We start from the raw sequence: 18,039 nt of genomic DNA, 5'->3' as shown, positions 1-18,039 counted from the left end.
ACACCTTGCCTGGTTAGTCTCATATCTCAGCTTCCAGTAGTCCTTTTGACAATTAGTCGTTCGGTGAAGTGACAACCGGGTGGTGGCTCATCCTCAGGCCAGCGTTCCAAGCTCCAAGGGCGCGATACATATCGTCACACCAGCGCTTACGATCACCACCGGGAAATGATTTCGTGCGTTTTGTCCATTGCATGCCGCCTTTGCAACACATTCACTGACGCCTCACATGCATATTCTCAGTCTTTTTCTAACGTCCTTCAATATCTCCCCTGTTTCTCTCAAAGACTCCCGTTTGTCCCTCGATGCATTTAGTGTAGCAGGACTCTTTGGTGGAGCCGAGACTGTATCTGCGATGGCGACAGTCCATGTGTACGAAGGAAGAAAATATCTAGGATGGCACAACTCACCTGGTGCATACGGGGTCTCGCAACGCCTCTCGCAGCTTGCTGCCTCTCGGTTCTCGAACGGGCTCTACCCCGGCCCGGCTGCAGACCCCACAACGCTGGTCGGGGTCGAAGCCCTGAAAGGGCCCAAGTTCAAGTCGTTCACTTCGGGGACAGTGCTGCCCCACTCGGGCCATCTCGGAGCACTGGTGATGAACGAATGCAAGGAGATGAGAGGCGAGAGCGTCCCAGGGAGAGAGAGAAAGGGGGCGGAACTGTTCGTCGCCGTTCTGGATCTGGCACGAGTGCCGAAGTACGAGATGAACCCAAGACTGCCTAAAACATGTTCCTCCCTGCTTGCAAGTATACCGATCGTGACGAGCATAGCCACTTGCGCACTCAGTGGATTATATGGAGATTGGTATTCTTGTGGCACAATCTTCCTGGGTATGACCACTGGTGGTATCGCAGCTTGGGCACTCGGGTCGGGTCGACTTACCTTCACGCACCCGGAGCCGGCGCCGAGTTGTCCGCTCGGGGACGGAATCCTGGAGGGCGACTCTGGGGTTGCGGTGCTCCTCGGCCAGGAAGGCGCCGTCAATGCCATTACGAGAGGGCGGTTCTCCTTGCAGTTCAGAAACGAGCGCGAGTTCAAGAATATCCGCATCGCGGCGGCGCTCTTGACCTTGCAATTCATCGCACAGCTCCTCCTCGTGCCACAGGGCTCGTTATTCGGCCAGCTCATGTTCGTCACGTCGCTGGCCGTCTCCTGGGGGTACAATTCCTGGCTATCGTCGCTCGACAAGGAGAAAATCCAAAGGGAAATCTTGATTAAGCATATCTTAGATAATCCTGAAAGAAGGAAGTTTAATGTGACCACGAGGACGGCGCTGGCCGTTCTTGTCTGTCTAATACTCTCTCCCGAGGACCCGGAAAGGGTCCTCCAGGACCTCGTCCCGAATGACACGAAAGTGTGGCATAGGTTCAGACGCGGTATCGCCGAACGGATGACCACGGGCAAGTCAGCGTTTACGTTGAGCAAGAGCGACTTGGATGATCTCTCCGACGAAGACCGGAGGCTTTTGGAAACGCTCTTCCAGGACGCGGAGGGGGCACGCAAGGGGTATGCTGAGTATTTCCCCAAGCGCGGCTAGCTGCGCCAGAGACAATCGACCCCTGTTCACAGGGCCGTGTTGTGACCGACTGATACTACCTCGCACTTGTGCATTGTCACAATATGCTCTCCATTTTCGAGGCTCTTGCATCGCATGCTTTTCTATATTTCGTATCTGAGCTGTATTATAGACGTTTTAGTTGCTCATACCCGCGTTGTTGACCTTGACGCAACTGTTGTGTAATTAGCTGGTGCTATTCCGTTGTGTCTTAATAGAGAACGTCAGGAACGATGTCATCTGGAATTCGCTCGCCCTTCACCGACTCACTTCATATACTGTTGAGATATACTATAGTATTTACGGCGACAATTTGTCGTGCTTTCAAGCACCATAATAAATAACCGCAACGCCTGTCGCACTAACTCATGCGAACATTGGTGTTTGTTTTCAGCAAAATTGTGGACTGCCGGTAACTGTTCTGCTTACCCCCACTGAATATTGAATTATCGAAATTTCAATCCCAGTGTCAATGACTCAGACAAAGGCTGTACTTACCATAGACGCCGACATGACCTCAATCTAAGCGCCGTGCGTAGTGCGAAACACGAAGTACTGCAACAGTCCGAGACTCGGAACTACACCAAAGCTACGCCGTGGATAAGGATAATATACATCGCTCTAGCCTTTTAGGAGACTATCCACCTCCATGGTGTACCTTGATAGGTTGTTCATAGGGCACTCCGACGTTTTCGGCCTCGTTTGGCACCGTTCTTGTAGCAAGAACGAAAGTTGCGCCGGGAGGATATCCACCCCGTCCATCAAAACATTGCGGGTAGGTCTCTCCAGGTATGCCCATCTATTCTTGGACCGCTGCCTACCGTTGCCCGATTACTGTAAGTATGCCGCATGTGCAGGTCCATTTTTTTTAAACATTGATGACCAAGGCATTCTACTGCAGTACATCACACATTCCGTTTCCGTATACGTATAAGCGAGGTTAGAAAAAATCCGGTCCGAACACTCGGACAACTGATAGGTACAGCCTGAGTACAGCAGGTACGAATATTTTGCACAATTCCGAATTCCATCCCGACGCCTATAGCTACAGGACCGACCACTGCTTCTTCCTGCCAGCACCTGACCGGGACCTCCTCCTGGGTTATGCAACGCGAGGATCTACGAGCACACGGTCTTAAGGCGCGATAAGTCTCAAGGGACGTTTCGAGCTTCCCATCTGCAGACCCGAGTACAAATCCGATGTCGCTCTCCTCTCGACCCACGTACGCCTCTGCGTCCTCCCCAGGGGCAGATACCCAGTCCGCACTTGACCCTAAATCCTCCGATGTCGAGGTCAACAGTATGGAGGCCCTGCACGTGTCTGACGCGCTGAATGACCTCGACGAGCCGCCAGATGGCGGTCTACATGCCTGGATGACGGTCGCAGGGACGTGGCTCGTGAGCACTGTCGGATTCGGCATTGCCACGATATGGGGTGTCCTGCAGAACGGGTACTCATCGCCGTCTTCGACCTTCCACAATGACAGCGTAATCAATCTTGGTTTCGTGGGTGGATGTGCGATGGGCTTCGCCTTTGCCCTCGGTCCCTTCTCCAATATCCTCACCTCGCACTTTGGCGTCCGCGCGCCCATCATTGTCGGCATTCTTCTCATCACTGTGGCCTTTGAGCTTGCATCGATTTCGCGGCGATTCTGGGAGCTGCTCCTGTCGCAAGGAATCATGTTTGGGTGAGTCTGGAGATGAATGTATGCGCGACAGACAGTTAATCACTTTGCCCATCAGGCTCGGAATTTCGATGTCGTGGATCCCCGCCATCGCGCTTCCCTCTCAGTGGTTCAAAAGGAGACGTAGCCTGGCATCTGGAATCGCGTCTGTGAGTGCAACATTTTTAGCCGGCAGCTATAGCTCTAAGAACGAATGCAGTCGGGAACCGGTATTGGCGCAGTCGTCCTGTCACCCATATGTCAGGTGCTCATCGACCGCGCATCTCTTCAATGGGCCCTTCGCTTCCTGGGATTCCTGGCTTTGACGATCGGACTCATCGGAGTGTCGCTTGTACGACAGCGCGGAGCCGCGAAGAAACATGTCCAGTATCGCGTCTTTGATTCGGCCGTGTTGAAAGTCCCGGGCTACCCCATGTATCTCTGCTTCTGCTTCTTGCAGTTCTTCGGCTTTGTGACGCCGCTGTTCTTCATCCCGAGTAAGACTCTTGTCATGCAGTTGCGACTGAGTATTGACGTTACGTTTTGTGTAGGCTATTCACTGGCGATTGGCCTGACGGCGACGCAGGCATCCGGCGTGCTCTCAGTGACCACGGCACTCAATGCGGGCGGACGAATCGTCGCTGGTTTCATGGCCGACAGAGCAGGCTTGTTGAACGTGCTCATCACCATGCACGTCCTGACCGGCCTGATGTGCATCTTCATCTGGCTCTTTGCGAAGAGCTTAGGCCCCATGATGGTATTTGCAGTGTTCTGGGGATTTTTCAGCGGTCGTAAGCACTCCGATCCCACCGCGACGATGGTCCGCTGAGCCGTTCATCCCTGTAGCATATTGGCCTCTTTCCGTGCCTACCACCGCCAAAATTGTCGGTGCGTAGCGTTGATTTTTGCCTGGAAATTCTCGTCTGATGTGCATATAGGGATGGAAAAGCTCGGTTCGGCGGTGGCGATCCAGTTCCTCACGAACGTCATCCCACCCATCTTCGCGGTTCCTATAGGATCACGAATTATATCCAGCACGGCCCGTATGTACGGAATCGGTCAGGAAACGGGCGAGGCATACAGGTTTTTGATTGTGTATTCTGCTGTCATACCTGTGTGTGCCGCGATGCTGCTAGTGCCCGTCCGGCTGAGGTTCAGTAGACGGCTGTGGGCGAAGGTGTAGAGATAGTAAGTAGGAAGGTACCGCGTCGCATCGCATTGCACTACATTCATTCACATTAAGATTTAGATGGACAGTATGTCAATATTCTCGCTTGAGACTTACTAATACAAAGTATGAGTAATTTATCCCTATGTTGTGTGCTACGTGCAAGAGAAAATTTTGGCCATCCTACAGATGAACTTCCCGATTGAAAAACTGTACTCAATCCACGAAGCTGGCACAATATTTACTCAGAGGAATAAGTATGTTGAGCGACCAACGAAACTGAAAGTATAAGATAACGATTTGGATGGCTATGTACTATAACACCATTTGCACATCAAAGATGAGTTAGTGAGTACTATTCTCAATTACCATGCGATGGTGACTAAATCTCGATCAACATTCGGCCCGACGCTGTCTATATTACACGCATATATTCAAACCCATGCGAAAGGACATAATGTGATATACAATACTCGTCATCAAACAGCACAGCCGCAATTCCTCACAGCTTGGCTTTCGGCGACTCGGCAAATTGCGCTTCTGTGACGCCTTTGCCCATCGCTGCTGTCGAAGACACACCTCCGGTCACGGTCTTCATGAGGTTGTCCATGTAGTCCGCACCACTCCACTAGATTCAAGGTCGATAAAGAGGCAACGCCATGATGCTGCTACACAACGTACCTTCTGGTGGGTGAGGACATCGCAGCCAATCTCCCGCTCACGGCGCTGGACGAGCTCAACGTACGCCTTCATACCCTCAGTCGCGAAAGCCTTCGCGAATAGATCACTGATGTATCCGTTCGAATGAAGACCAGCCAACTGCGCGACACGTCAAACATCATCCTCCCATCCCAAGAGAACACGTACCGTAATGAACTGCCAGCAGAATCCGAGCTTTCCAAGCTCCCACACAAACGCACGCATGTCGTCCGTGTTCAGCCCAGCAGCTTCCCAGTTGAACGACGGGCTGAGGTTGTACGCGAGCCACTGGTCCGGGTACACCTTGTGCACACCATCCGCGAACTCACGCGCCTGCGCAAGAATCGGCTTCTTCGTTTCCATCCAAAGCAAGTCCGCATATGGCGCGAACGCAATCGCGCGGCTTACTGCAGCCTGTGTGCCGCCCTGGTAGCGGTAGAAGCCCTCGCGCGTGCGCGACGCGTCCCAGTCCCAGTAAGGCGCGTTCCTCAGCCCAAATTCTTTCTTCGCGACTGCGACCGCGTCCGAGTAGGACAGGCTGCTGACCCGCGCGACGAAGCGCTCCAGCGTAATCGGAGTGGCGCTCACCTGTGAGCGGAGCGCGTTCGCCAGCGTCGTCGAGAAAAGCTGGCATTTTGCTGCGGCCATCCACTGCTCCTCTACTGCTTCGAGCGCTTCACCAGTTTTGCCTGCCCGCTCAGCCTCGGCAAGAACAACGACAAGTGGCCGGAGGTCGGGATTGGTCGAACCGAGAATGAATGGATGATCGCGCTCGTCAACGTTGGTCGTGATAAGAGTGGCCGCTTCGGAGTCCGTTCGTGCAATGGCGAGGTTGTTCACGCCCATAATGTCGAACTGGAGACGAATCGCGACGAGTCGGTTGATGTGTTCCGAGACGGGGACAAGTACTTTGCCGGCCATATGCCCACACTTCTTCGTACCCGGAGCCTGGTCTTCAATGTGAATTCCCGCTGCACCCTTTTCGACGAACATCTTGGCAAGCTTCATCGTTGCTGTGAGACCACCATGACCTGTATCGGCATCGGCAACGATGGGGCGAAGGTAGTCAATGAATGGAGTCTTGGCAAGTTCGGCTTCGGACAAGTTAGATCGTGACTCTGCTTGCTTGCGGTCGTGGAAGAGCTGGGCCATGAAGAGATGCTCGACCTTGTTCGGGACCGTGTTGGAGGGATAATCTACGAGAATTAAGGTCGGTGGATGCGCGGAAAAGAACCCGCGACGACGAACCTGCGAGGTCGGGACCGGGCTCGTTCGTGCTGGATGCAGTACTGGACGATTGCCATCCTGAGACATATACCGTCTCGAGATACTTGGCCATCTGTGTAACCTGCACAGGATCCAGACTAGAGAACGGTGAGCGAGGGATTATCTGTTTCAATGAATGACTCACGCTCCATAGGTATGCGACGGGGTCCCTCTTCTGAAGTGCTCCGAAAGACTAGCCCAGAGTTTTTTGGCGAGGACATCTGAAGGGTATGAGATGGGCAGTGTCCCGCGCTTGGAGACGACTTGCGCAGCAGTGTATGGTCTCTTCACGCGGGCAAAGCGAGGGTCCTGCAGCGATGGTCAGGGGGATAGAGAGTGCACAAAACGAGAATATTGACCTTCCACCATTGCTCAACGCGGGCAACCTCAGCGGCAAATGAAGAGCGTTCTGCGTGAGACATGGTTGTGGTTGAGGGAGAAGAGGGGGGAGGGGATGTTCGGGGAGGGGAGCATTCTGCGTCCTTTCATTGCATTGCTGTTTCGTCTAGAGCCGATCACTGGGAGAGGCGGGGGACATGTGATTCGACTAGACCTGCCTAATTTGGCAGCCGAGTGCGGGGGAGACACAGCAGGCGCCACGCACACCCCGTCTCCGCGCGGGCAGAGGTCGCGTTTAGTCGGCCGACTGCTCGCGTCGGTCGTCCGAGAGTCCCCGCCGCGTCCTGGCGCACTTACTCGCTACCAGCGCCGCCGCATATACGCTCTATCGCCTCCGTCTTCCCTCGCCTACCTCAACTTGGCGCCAGTGAATTTGCCCGTCAGACGCTCGGGGAGGGGTATCTATTGTGTATTACGGACTGTCTCTAAACATGAGGATAACTTACAGAAGTGGTACATAGGCCAGACATCTCGGCTGTCTGCATACCCGGCGCCCCTGTTCGCATTCTGATTCGATTCCGAACAACGCCGACTTGCGTTACACCACGATTTGCAATTGCGGATGCCTGCAGTGTTGCAGGTCGAGCCTCAATGGCGTCACAGCAGCCCGCAACGCCTCGTGCGCATCGGCGCCCGCAGCCTGCGTCAGCCCTGGGTTGTAGGCGCGTTAAACGCAATGCACACTTATCGACGATTGCCATCGTATAGCAGTCCCGCGAGCCCATAGCGCACGACAAATGCAAGCATACTGCCCGCGACCTACCAGAGAACGTCATCAGACACGTGAGCCGCGCAAGAATGTAGGATTGATCCTACCTGCGAGCAGATCAACACTCGGACGAGGCTATCTTCCCTCATCGGCCCGAAACGGAGCAGAAACACGTTCAGGATGGTAAGGTTCGTGGTGGACATGATCGTCTTCGTGTGCGGGTCTTCCGCCAACTCCACAAATCCAAACCACGAGAATATCCGCAACACAATGGTAGCAAGGTGCGACGGTAGGCGATCTTTGAACTCCGCCCTTGACGGATGCAATAAAGCCGTCTCCGCCTCAAATCTGTGTGTAAATTCGGTCACGATATCCTTGGAACAACCGATGCAGCAGCGTACCTCGGGACACGGTGCCTCGGGCACGGTACGAGCCCGAAGAGTTGTGGACATGAAAGGACAAAGTTGAAGATCTGGGGCAGGAAGAAGAGAAGGAGTGTCTTGGAGAAATGCGCCTGAATGCCGACCACAGCGAATGCCATACCCGTCACGTAACATAAAGTATCTCCTGGGAAGACGCGTGCCGGATACCTGCAGAACTCAATACCTCATTGTCTTTCATAGCTGGCACTCACTGACCTGTTGTGATACATGAAACCAGCACATACGCCAACGAGCGGCAGCATGAAGTATAGACTGAATAGGTGGCGTTCGACGAGAACCCTGCTGCCGTACGCCATACCTGCATGCCACACTCCGCCGACATCAACCTCGGCCGGGCGGCCCAAAAGATGGAGCGGCAGCGCAATGCGAAAGCCAATAGGCCACGGAAGGTAAAGCAGATCGTTCAGGATGACCGAAAGCGCAATCACGAGCGCTTGGCTGACCTCCGAGCCGTTGATCCCAGCAAGGATATTGATGCTGTTTGTGCAGAAAGTCGACAAGAGGGACATGTACACGTAGTAGAGTGGACCTGGCGCACATAATTACTGTAAGTGGGCATAATTGTAAGCAACAGACGTTGGAACACGCACCAAGGTTTAGCAGCGAGCCAAATAGCCAGCGAAGCGGAATAGGCACAACAACATCGGTGTTGCCGCGTTCGGAATAATATACCATGAGCAAGGGTATGGACGCAATGATCGGTATTGGGAGCTTATGCCTCCAGCGGATATCGAAGACATCATCTAAGAATCCCAGCATTGTGGCTATCAAGAGGGACAGCAACGATGAGAGATACACTGATAACTATTATAGCAAAAATCAGCGATTAAGCTCGTTGCCATATCATCTAATAGCTCACCTGATAATGCGGGAATTCACTCACAACAAGACCTTCGCGTGGTTTCCGTACAGACTCTTCTATGTGATGAGTGAAGACATCGGAGAATGCAAAGGGAGTGAATAGGATGAGAAGAAGAATATAAAGAGATGCGCAGACGAGCCCGAGACTCTCTGGGCTGTCCATTTATGAGTGATATGCACAAAGCGGGTATGGGATCTTCCTCACATAGGATCATCAGATACTTTCAGTAGGTCCCGCCCTTTAAGGCCGGCACAGACGAACGTGCTCCCAAGCGCAGGTACAAGATATAACGTGCCGAGGAGAGCAAAGATGGAGAAACCGAGTGAGGCGTGAAGTGCAGGCAGTGGAGGGACGGGGTCCAGGAGCGGTCGGAAGAGCAGCCAAAGCGCTACGGGTATGAGGGAGAAGAACAGCGCACGGGGAAGTGGTCTCGGGCGCAGAGACGGTGCCATCAACTCAGCATATACGTGAGGTTTCGATGAAGGAGAGACGTTAGAAAGTTAGGTAGCAGGTCGGGTACTGGGCTTTTTGATACAAGTATATGAATGCAGGAATCCCAGGAGCCCGTCCTGATTTCGAGAACGAGCAAAGACAGGGATGATTAGATTTCCTTTCCACGGAGCAAGAAGTACGTTTCGCGCCGCGCGGTCTCTGACAACGAACAGTAATAAACAGTACGCGTGAGCGCGCATGATTCCGTTTCCGGGACGCGTACGTGTCGGTCACGTGTATCTACCACCGGACTTCCGAAGCCGGAGAAAAGTTCTGAGGAATTTGGAAAGCCTCGACCGCAATCAAACCACACGAGCTGTTCGAGAACATAGGCCGAACGGACCCGGAGATCACGTTGCCTAATAGGTATCCAGTCTCTAGGACTTAGGACATGAATGAATTAGCGAAATTTCGGGGCTTTACTTTTAGTATTAATATTACAGTAATGGCGAATTCGAACGTGAGTGTGGAATGTAAAGATCAGCAAAAGTGTTAAGCGTTACCAAGATGCAGCTAATGCCACACTTTGACTGTGACAACCTCTCCCCAAATGCCGAATTGCTCCCTTTCGTTCGTCATTTCTATCGTCACCCGGACTCGACCACCGCACGTTAACTTTGAGGAACTGGACGCACCCACACGCCGCGCACTGCAATTACAGCAATATACGTGCCAGTGTGCCTTGTCTGCGTAGACCTCGCTCAGCTTATCTTTTCTAGCAGCTAGCGAACTTTCCTGGAATTTGCCAATGCTTTTATTCGCGCAAAGAGGAGAAATACGCGTGAGATCACTTCGATAGTCAACTAACTTGAAAACTCACGGTAACCCTTGCTCCTCGACCTTCTCCACAATAGCATTGACCCGAGCTTCAGTCGCGGGGTTCGGGCCACATATAGCCGCATAGCCACCATGGAAATCGAACGGGCCGCCTCCGGCCTGTGATCGGGCAAGCAAACCGTTCTTAATCGCGCATAGCAGCTCATCCTTAGTCTGGTATTCAACGCCTTGTGTCCAAGGAGCGGGACGCTTGATATCGCCGTTTGTAATACCTCCGGCCTTGCGCTTGCCCAAAACTTTCGCGGAACTGCCACTGGACTTCTTGCCCCCACTTTGACTCGCGGCTCTAAACTGTTGCATAAATGCTTCCAGCCCACGCAGAACCTCCTGCTCCTTCTTCTTCTTGTTCTTCTTCTCCTGTTCCTTCCTCCTCCTTTCAGCACTCGCTTTATCGCGGCATCCTGAGCACCGCTTGAATTTCTCGTCTTGCATGACTGCAGAGCAACTCTTGCAAAATCTGGGTATACCGTCAACGGGACTTCTGGTGCTGACTTACTTGACAAATGAGACAGCAGTCGCCGGCCGGGCCTGTGTCTTCGTAACCGACGACGGGGCTGGTAATGACGGAGACGGCGGGTCGAAATTCACAGCTGGAGGAACATACGTAGACTTGCCAACAGGTTTGTTCAGGATATCTTTAATGCGGGTCTTCTTCACTTTGTCTGCTTGCTCTCCATGAGTTTTCGGTTTCTTGCGCACTACCACTTCCTCCTCAGAGTCGACATCGCGAGACTTTCTTACTTTGTCTGAAGCGCGCGCTTCAGCTGTCGTCTCTGTAGACACCTTTGTGCTGCGAGCTCGTTTGTTCGCAGAATTGCTTGACTCTTTGCGCCTCGTTGACATACTTTCCAATGAAGATTGCGGAGCAGAAGGTAAATCCGTAATGTCTGGTATATCCATATCGAGGAGAATTGACGGATGAGTCGCCGTGAAGCGCGATATGGTTGATGGTAACTCCTTCCGCGGGTGCTTCAGCGTGCTCTGAGAGGTGAAGGTTTTGGTAGAGGCGGGGAGCGGTGGTGGAACGAACGACGATAATGCTTTAAGCTTCGGCTTTGTCGACCCGGTATGCTTTGAGGCTGTGCTCAGAGATATGCTTTTTCCGGTACTGTTTATCGAATGCGAGAGATACGACGACATGTACGCACTGAACAGACTCCCTTTCTGGACGGAACTTTGAGCATTGTTCAAGGCGGGCCGCTTCGATGCAGACGCTGACTTTGAGATCGTACTCCGTGGAAGAGACTTAAGTATTCTGTGCGGAGGTTCTGCTTTACTGGAGGGCATAGGAACTGCAGAGGAGGATCGGGCAGGAGAGGATGTGGGTACCTTGCGCTTGGGTTTAACCGGTGTCAGAGAACCGTTTGATATTGGCGACGGAGAATGCGGAGGAGAGGAAGATTCTATATTCGAGACCATATCGGAGTCAGAATGTGTGGCTGCGTTACGGCTGTTCTTAACCCCAGCCACACTAGCAGTAGAGCCGTAGGTCTTCGGAAGAACGTCTCTATGGGCTTTCATCGCATGGTTCCGTACATTTGAAGAATTCTTATGCGAATATTTTCCGCAAAGGCACTGTATCTCTTGGGTTTTAGAGTTTCGTTTTATATCCACTTTTTGACCTAGATCTCATATGAGCAAGCAATCGCATATGTTGTAGCGCGGCTGAAGAACTCCACCAACCGTGATACCATACACTCGTCGTTAACCCGTGAATCGTAGACCTATGCAAGCTCATGTTATGCTCCAGTTTCGTCTTCGAGTCTGCTTGGGTTACATAGTCGCAGCCACTGTACATGCATGATTTCTTGTGAAGTGTAGCCCTATGCAGTATCGGAAAGTATTCAGTGTCTACATCAAGAAAAAACATTCCGCACAAATACTGACATTGTCGTCGGAGAGTCCTTTAAAAACTGATCATCCAGTTCTGATATTCCGATATAATGAACCACCGATGACCTGGTCGTCGGGAGCGACCAAGCGTGGAATGATTGAAATCGTTACTGGGTACGCGTCGGTACCAACCACGTGATCGCGTCAGTCAGGTGCTCGAAAACAATTGAGCTTAAATATTTTATTTTCGCAAATCGATTGGTGTGGGGCCGACGGACTACAAGCCTCAAAACAACCGCGCCCGGTAGAATCGTCTTAAAATGCTACTAATACTGGAAGCGTACACAGTCTCTGCTTGACCGGAAGGGCGACTAGTGAGACTCGACTCGCGCCGCGCTCGGTGTGGAGTTCTTTCCTTTCTTGGAAGCTCCCGCTCGCCGAACCGACTCCATGGCTGACGAGACTTAGGAGGTCGACAGGAATGCCTGATATGCCTGGCGGGTAGATAAATAGGAGAGCGCCCTCTCTTTCTCGTAGCTAATCGAGGATCGCACCAGATCCCGTTTTTCGCGCACCCACCATCCCTCCCTTACCATATTGCTTTCTGCATGTATGTTTTCTGCAGCGGTCTCTCGATCCGAAAGAATGTATTTTTAGAGCGTTTTCGGTGGGCGAAAAGCCACCGGGACGCTGCGTCGCGCCAAAGATGCTCTTGAGTGCCTTGCTTGGACAACAGTCCGAACCACTGCCAATTAGATGTAACTTAATACAATCTAAGTACTGTTACAGTATGATGTCTTTTCGCGTGCAGTACTTGATTGGAATCTGAAACAGCTTAATATCATTACCACCGTCTTTACTCTAAAAGCTGCCGCAATACAATCGAAGATAGTAGCAAGATTAGAAGAATCTGAGGTTAAACACAAGGTCTCAATTACTATAGTACTAACTTTAGAGGTTGCACCACCTTTCCGATCTACGTGAACGCCAAAACACCCTGCCCCCGCTCAGGGTCCGTCATGCGATGTACTCGTACAGTGTTGCCAATACTGATGTTTGTCATATCTTGCGGCGTGATCAAAACGTACTGTTTCTGGTTGGAAGTGTTCGCCGTGTCGATCTATTGACATTGTCGTATCAGTGACACGAAGGCAACGAAGTATGCTGGACCTACCATCATCTTCATACTTATACGCCGGTTCACAGCATCCATGAAGACATCAAACTCATCTATAAAAACACAGATACGTCAGTAATAAATACGACAAGGAGGCCATGTCACGCACCTAGACATCTGATAGGACAGCCAATCGACTCCCAAAGCGATAAAAGCAGACAGATCGTGGAGAACGACTTTTCACCTCCACTGAGGGAACGAGGGTCTTTCTCTCTCGTATTTTGTGTAAGTGTCTGATCGTCCGTTTGCACCTATATAGACGCAAGAAAGCTGATTTACTGTATATTGATCCGACATCGAACTTACCTTAAGCTGCAGCGTCCCACGAGGATGGTCGAATAAAACTTTTCCGTAGTAGCCACGATTAGACAAGTGGTATTGGAAATACACCTTGCATCGTAATGCAATGTGTCTACGGAAGTCGTGCCATTTCATTACTCGAATCTTGATCGACTTCTTGAGGGCCTATAGGTTTGCAAATTCAGCAATATACTTGGTCAGGAATATAGTGTATATCACACCTTGTTCAGTGTCAACATGTTCTTCAGGTCCTTCTTGGCCGTATCAAGCGCAGCCTTTCTTTTGTTGACCTCGATAGTCATCTCTTCCACAGATGCGCCTTGCCTGAAGCAAACTCGTAAGAAATCTTACACAAAGGGGGGAAGCACAGACTTACTCTTTCTCCCTTTGACGCAAAGCAGTCTGAACAGCCTCTAGTGCGCGTTGCACTTCATCTGCCTTGCGTGGATTGTCCCAACGTTCGCAGTATTCCTCAGCTTTAGCCGTCCAGGCCTGACTGAAGATAAGCAAAGAACCGTTGAAAACGACAGTTCGTACCTCAAACTCTTCTTGTACGTTCTTTGCGATTTCTTCAGCAGTCTGAATCCCCTTCTGTTCTGCCTGTAGTTTATTGGCATACCACTGCATGCTGTTCTGCGCCTGAACTCGATTTTCCACCGCATCCGCGATCAGTTGCTATGGAGAACATTCGTCATCACGATCTCACTGGCAAATAAAACACTCACACCGATTCTGGTCCTCTCGCCGTCAAAATTACGAATTTGACGGTTGAGCTGTTCCAGCTTCTCCACAAAGGGAATCTGCGCAGCATCCAACTCTGCTCTGCTCTTCTCCACCGCCTTGAACTGATCAATAGTTGACTCTTTGTCTCTCTCCAATTCCTGAAAATATTAGAGTAATATGAGAAAAACATTTATGTAAGCAAGCTTTGAGCATACCGCCTTGGACTCCTCGAGCGCCTGGATGGTGACGGGCATGTCTTCATTGCTCTCAACCACGAGCGCATCTCTGATAGACCGCATTTCTCTCAGCCGCTGGTTCACCTGGGCTTCCTGTGCCTAAGCTCGAACTTCAGCGATATACACAGAAAACAGCTGCTGAAGCCTACGTTAAGGCCACGTATATCCTTCTGCAGCTGATCATAGCGGTGCTTGTGAACCTTCAATTTCTCGCCCATGGCACGATACTCTGCTTCGGCCTTCTTGACTTCATCCTCCCAACGTCTAAAGCGGCGGATTCAGTAAACGAATACGGTCGCCATGCACCATAATCAGACGTACGCTTTAGCGACAGAGGGATCATTCCCTGTGAACAACTGATGGCGAGGATCGCCGCCACCTATTCCGTTCATCGGATTGGACGAACCACCACCTTCGCTACGAAGCAAAATATTGAGTTCTAAACACCGGCTGCCCATAATGCACATACGCGAAGCGTTGGACCCTAAACAGGTCGGCAGACCATGCTATTCCACCCCTTCCTAAGGTCTGCAAAAGGTCATCGGCCTCTCGACGTGTAGGGGCGATAACAATTCTCTCAATGGAATTAGTATTTATCAGGATACGAAGCACCCATTCATCCGTCACCTGCATGATAGTTAACGGTAAATTCGTCGACATCGTGACCAAGTACTCACATCCAGAGCGCGCAAGACGGTAGGCACCCCCGCGGGGGGCTCTCCCCTGCTGTAATCGAACAAATCGACCTCCGAGATAGTAATGGTGCTTCGGTCACTATTGAAAACTCGTGTATAAGCAACAGTTTAGAACAGGGGCATACGAATTTCTTACTTTCTGGTGCGACGGAGTAGGTCGTACAGAGGCTGCCGATCGCGCGGATCCGTAATTGCAAACCCACTCATCATGCTACCCAGCTGCACGCGCATCAAAGGGGCCCACCTTTCCGGCTCCAGAACATTGACATACATTCCAAACGGTCCTACGGGCCTATTACCGTGCCATCTCATCTGTTGAATTGATTGTAGCACCTGGTCCATATTGTTACCAAATGGCGCGAGTTTATTCTTCTCCCTTGCGATGCATTGCTGCAACTGATTCTGACTCTCCATAACCCGGTTCTTGAGCGCATTGACCTCACCCTCCATCTGTTTGCCGATTTGTTCGAATTCCTTAAGCTCAGCGACCTTCTGCTCCTTCTCCGTCCTAACAGTGTGTAGCCGACGTTCGGCTTCAGAGCAGTCAGCTTGGGCTTGCTGTAGCTTTAAGTTGGTCTCCTCCCGCTTCCCCTGTGACAGTCCCTCAACGCGGGCCTTCTCTTTCTCGATCTGCGCATTGAGCGCAGAAATCTGATTCTTGACGTTGGTGAGGTTAGTGTTCATCGTTTTCTGCTCTTCCTATAAATGCACAAGCTTGTCAATTGAATCTAAATCCTCATCTATAAAATGTATATGCTCACCTTCAAGTCAGCGATTTTACCCTTGTTGTCTCTCATTTTATCCGTGAGAGCTTTCTTCTGGTCTCGAATCTGTTCAATTTCGCCCATTCCTTCGAGGTCAGCCTCATAAGCCTCCACTGTACGAGAGGCCGCATCAAACTTTTTCTGTCAGTAGCATGTTAGCATGGACGGCACTCAATCCGACAACCTTTCCTGACCTCAGCGGTAGCGAGATCGGTTTTGATCTTGCTCGACCGATGCCGGAGTTTACTGACTTCCTCTAACTTAGTCGTCAACTCCTGCATAATGACAATATTAGGAGATGGAGAGTTCGAGCAAATGTGTGAGCAAACCATCTCCTTGCTAGCAACATGGGCCCACGCAAGCTCCTTCTTTAGCTCATCAGCCTTATGACGTTGCTCGCGGGCCTTATGAGCCTCTTGGAAATGGTTTGTGGCGTCGTCTAACGCCTCCTCTAAATCGGGAATTGCTTCGGACTTGAGTTTCAGAAGCTTCCGGGTCTGGCTAATACCCTCCAGGCAGATTTGATATTCTTCGCTTAACTGGCTTAGCTGTGTACCACGAAGGAAGAACTAGCCGAACATGATTAGTCAAATACATCGGTACAAATATGTTATTACCTTATATTTGTCTGCAGGCTGCGAGGCACTCAAAAACTGTCTACGAAGCGACCTATTAGGAACAGCGTGTATAACAACTGAGTGTGGAGCTACACGCTACCTAGCAGAGTCTTGTGAAGCCGTCATCAAACGAATCTTGGCAGCATCCTGCGAGACGCACCTTGAGTAAGGATATTCATCGGGTTATCGACTTGTATATTCATGTGGTCGCAAATAGCGGATAACTCCTCCCGTTTAGTCGAAATCACTCGATTATCCTTGCTTTTGATTTTGTATGAGGATGAGCCCTCCTTGGTAAAACGACGTGTGATGGTGATGCTCTTGCCATATTCGCTGGGTTTGTATGCCTCCTCACCCTGATTCTTCAAGACGACCGTAACTTCTGCCACACTGGCCACCGTAAAAAAACAATGAAGTGCAAAATCAGCAGCGAACTCAAGTATTGAACGTACCCTTGTCCCTCACGAATAAAAGATTTCAGACCGGCCCCGCGCCCTGTAGAAGTAGCTTTCCCGCCTAAAGCTACAGTCAATGCAGAGAGAACCGCGCTCTTGCCACCTATCAGGGGAAGAGTAATAGTGCAATGATTGAATATATGCACAGTGATTTAGTGACCGTTGAACTCACTTCCATTATGACCTATGCCCGCCGAGTTAGACTTGAGCAAGGAACATCAGACCAGGCTCACATACCGATAATGAAATTGATCTGCGGTCCGAAAGTAAACGTCAAGTACTTATGACACATGAATTGATGCATTTCCAGCGACTCGATGATGCCCATCTCTGCGATGCCCTGAATATGTCGAATCCACAACCACATCGAATTCATTCTTAACATTGCAGACAACTAAGGCTCACCCCTTGTGTCTTGCCCTTGGACATCACTTTCTCCCGGATAGCCTCTTCGTATTCCTCCTCAAATCTCCTCTCCTCATCTTCGTCTAACGCAATGTCCGCTACATTGTCGTCCTCATCGTCCTCATCATCGGCTACATCCTCGGTGCGTTGACGCGCCTTGCCCTTGCCTTTCGTGCGACTGATCGCCTGACGAATTGTCCCTTCGATTTCATCCTCACTGCTCTTTGTACGAACGCGCTTAGAGGCCTGCGAGGACGCATCTTCAATGTCGCTGTTGTCCGATACGGCTCTGCGCTTCGGCATCTGAAGAGTTGTTAATGATGGAAGTCCGGGTAGAAGGACGCGTCGCGACGCGTCGAGTGCGACGATTCACAAATAAGAACAAATAGCGCAATAAATGACGATTAGTCCAGAAGTGGAAATAATCGTAATAGCAGTTTTTGTGTACTTAGAACCACAGGACAGAAAACAGCCTGAAGTTCACTGGATTATATCTTACTTGATAGCTCGGCCACCCAGTACGCTAGAACATCCAACGGCTTGACAGCGTGACCGATGGTTGCGACCAGATGAAGTTTCTTGATGAGTCCAAATATAGCCGAGCTGGCGGCAGAGAATACAAAGACGTGCGAACGCGTCCGTTCTCTCATCTTGCCTGCGCTCTCTCATCTCCGGAAGTTCATTATTCAGCTCTCGCTGGCCTTGGTGTTCTGAGGCATACATTCTCTTTCATTTCGCTC

The 18,039-nt window shown here is 51.1% G+C and overlaps 6 protein-coding genes across 6 annotated transcripts; 2 read left to right on the top strand and 4 right to left on the bottom strand.

The window, feature by feature from the left end:
• Positions 1–226: 226 nt before the first annotated feature.
• FIBRA_00417 (uncharacterized protein) lies at positions 227–1,537 on the top strand (the record flags this gene model as incomplete). The annotated part of the gene is made up of 1 exon (XM_012322313.1): positions 227–1,537. The coding sequence occupies one exon, from the start codon at positions 227–229 to the stop codon at positions 1,535–1,537; it is 1,311 nt and encodes a 436-aa protein (XP_012177703.1).
• Positions 1,538–2,755: 1,218 nt separating this feature from the next.
• On the top strand, positions 2,756–4,402 carry FIBRA_00416 (uncharacterized protein; the record flags this gene model as incomplete). The annotated part of the gene is made up of 6 exons (XM_012322312.1): positions 2,756–3,243; positions 3,299–3,389; positions 3,440–3,716; positions 3,771–4,010; positions 4,066–4,107; positions 4,158–4,402. The coding sequence occupies 6 exons, from the start codon at positions 2,756–2,758 to the stop codon at positions 4,400–4,402; spliced, it is 1,383 nt and encodes a 460-aa protein (XP_012177702.1).
• Positions 4,403–4,889: 487 nt separating this feature from the next.
• On the bottom strand, positions 4,890–6,774 carry FIBRA_00415 (uncharacterized protein; the record flags this gene model as incomplete). Its single annotated transcript, XM_012322311.1, has 6 exons — positions 4,890–5,015; positions 5,069–5,206; positions 5,255–6,282; positions 6,335–6,450; positions 6,498–6,661; positions 6,712–6,774. The coding sequence occupies 6 exons, from the start codon at positions 6,772–6,774 to the stop codon at positions 4,890–4,892; spliced, it is 1,635 nt and encodes a 544-aa protein (XP_012177701.1).
• A 661-nt stretch (positions 6,775–7,435) lies between these two features.
• Positions 7,436–9,217, bottom strand: FIBRA_00414 (uncharacterized protein; the record flags this gene model as incomplete). The annotated part of the gene is made up of 7 exons (XM_012322310.1): positions 7,436–7,510; positions 7,568–7,808; positions 7,862–8,050; positions 8,099–8,432; positions 8,494–8,707; positions 8,763–8,919; positions 8,970–9,217. The coding sequence occupies 7 exons, from the start codon at positions 9,215–9,217 to the stop codon at positions 7,436–7,438; spliced, it is 1,458 nt and encodes a 485-aa protein (XP_012177700.1).
• An 856-nt stretch (positions 9,218–10,073) lies between these two features.
• On the bottom strand, positions 10,074–11,615 carry FIBRA_00413 (uncharacterized protein; the record flags this gene model as incomplete). Its single annotated transcript, XM_012322309.1, has 2 exons — positions 10,074–10,551; positions 10,591–11,615. 2 exons carry the CDS (start codon positions 11,613–11,615, stop codon positions 10,074–10,076), a joined length of 1,503 nt encoding a protein of 500 aa, XP_012177699.1.
• Positions 11,616–12,903: 1,288 nt separating this feature from the next.
• FIBRA_00412 (uncharacterized protein) lies at positions 12,904–17,602 on the bottom strand (the record flags this gene model as incomplete). Its single annotated transcript, XM_012322308.1, has 23 exons — positions 12,904–13,047; positions 13,102–13,157; positions 13,214–13,355; positions 13,411–13,569; positions 13,626–13,728; positions 13,781–13,896; positions 13,942–14,079; positions 14,130–14,285; positions 14,343–14,462; positions 14,513–14,627; positions 14,685–14,780; positions 14,833–14,990; positions 15,041–15,137; positions 15,195–15,757; positions 15,820–15,963; positions 16,017–16,097; positions 16,152–16,391; positions 16,440–16,528; positions 16,600–16,829; positions 16,892–16,997; positions 17,067–17,078; positions 17,132–17,234; positions 17,300–17,602. 23 exons carry the CDS (start codon positions 17,600–17,602, stop codon positions 12,904–12,906), a joined length of 3,471 nt encoding a protein of 1,156 aa, XP_012177698.1.
• Between the last annotated feature and the right edge of the window lie 437 nt (positions 17,603–18,039).

This window comes from Fibroporia radiculosa, assembly GCF_000313525.1.
Source record: "Fibroporia radiculosa TFFH 294 genomic supercontigs, scaffold203, whole genome shotgun sequence".
Taxonomy (NCBI): Eukaryota; Fungi; Basidiomycota; class Agaricomycetes; order Polyporales; family Fibroporiaceae; genus Fibroporia; species Fibroporia radiculosa.
Note: the sequence above shows the minus strand (reverse complement) of the source record. Positions and strands in the feature narration are given on the sequence as shown.